The sequence below is a fragment of the Eimeria tenella genome, genomic scaffold (assembly GCF_000499545.2).
Source record: "Eimeria tenella Houghton genomic scaffold, Eth_scaff1962, whole genome shotgun sequence".
Lineage (NCBI taxonomy): Eukaryota > Apicomplexa > Conoidasida > Eucoccidiorida > Eimeriidae > Eimeria > Eimeria tenella.
The window spans coordinates 252-558 of record NW_013546113.1 but is presented as its reverse complement, the minus strand read 5'-3'; the positions used below and the strand labels follow the sequence as shown (position 1 = coordinate 558).

General features: G+C 35.8%; 1 protein-coding gene across 1 annotated transcript in view; it reads left to right on the top strand.

The window, feature by feature from the left end:
* The window catches only part of ETH_00040295 (uncharacterized protein), a gene marked incomplete at both ends in the record, with an annotated part of 1194 nt that extends 1183 nt beyond the window's left edge, over positions 1-11 (top strand). The window contains one exon of the mRNA XM_013380890.1: positions 3-11. Coding sequence (XP_013236344.1) covers positions 3-11 — 9 coding nt within the window. The remainder of the gene's footprint in view (positions 1-2) is intronic.
* Between the last annotated feature and the right edge of the window lie 296 nt (positions 12-307).

Sequence of the window (307 nt, the reverse complement as noted above, 5' to 3'; positions counted from 1 at the left end):
TGACTAGCTAGTAGCGTGGCTAGCTAGCTGACTGACTAGCCAGCAACAAATTACGTTTTTGATTTTATTTTTAAATTAAAAATAAATTTTGCCGCGGCGCGCGTTGCCCTTTAGAGTGTCTGTACAGCTGCAGTGTTAAACTGTATGCTGCTGCAGCAAAGCCCCACAAAGATAATTAAACAAATAAATAAGCACCTGAATAGTAAGTTAGAACAAATGAGTAACAAATAATTTCTATTTACAAATATATAAATTTACAAATATAAATGCATCTATATGCATCTAACTTGCTTCGCAACCGGGGGCT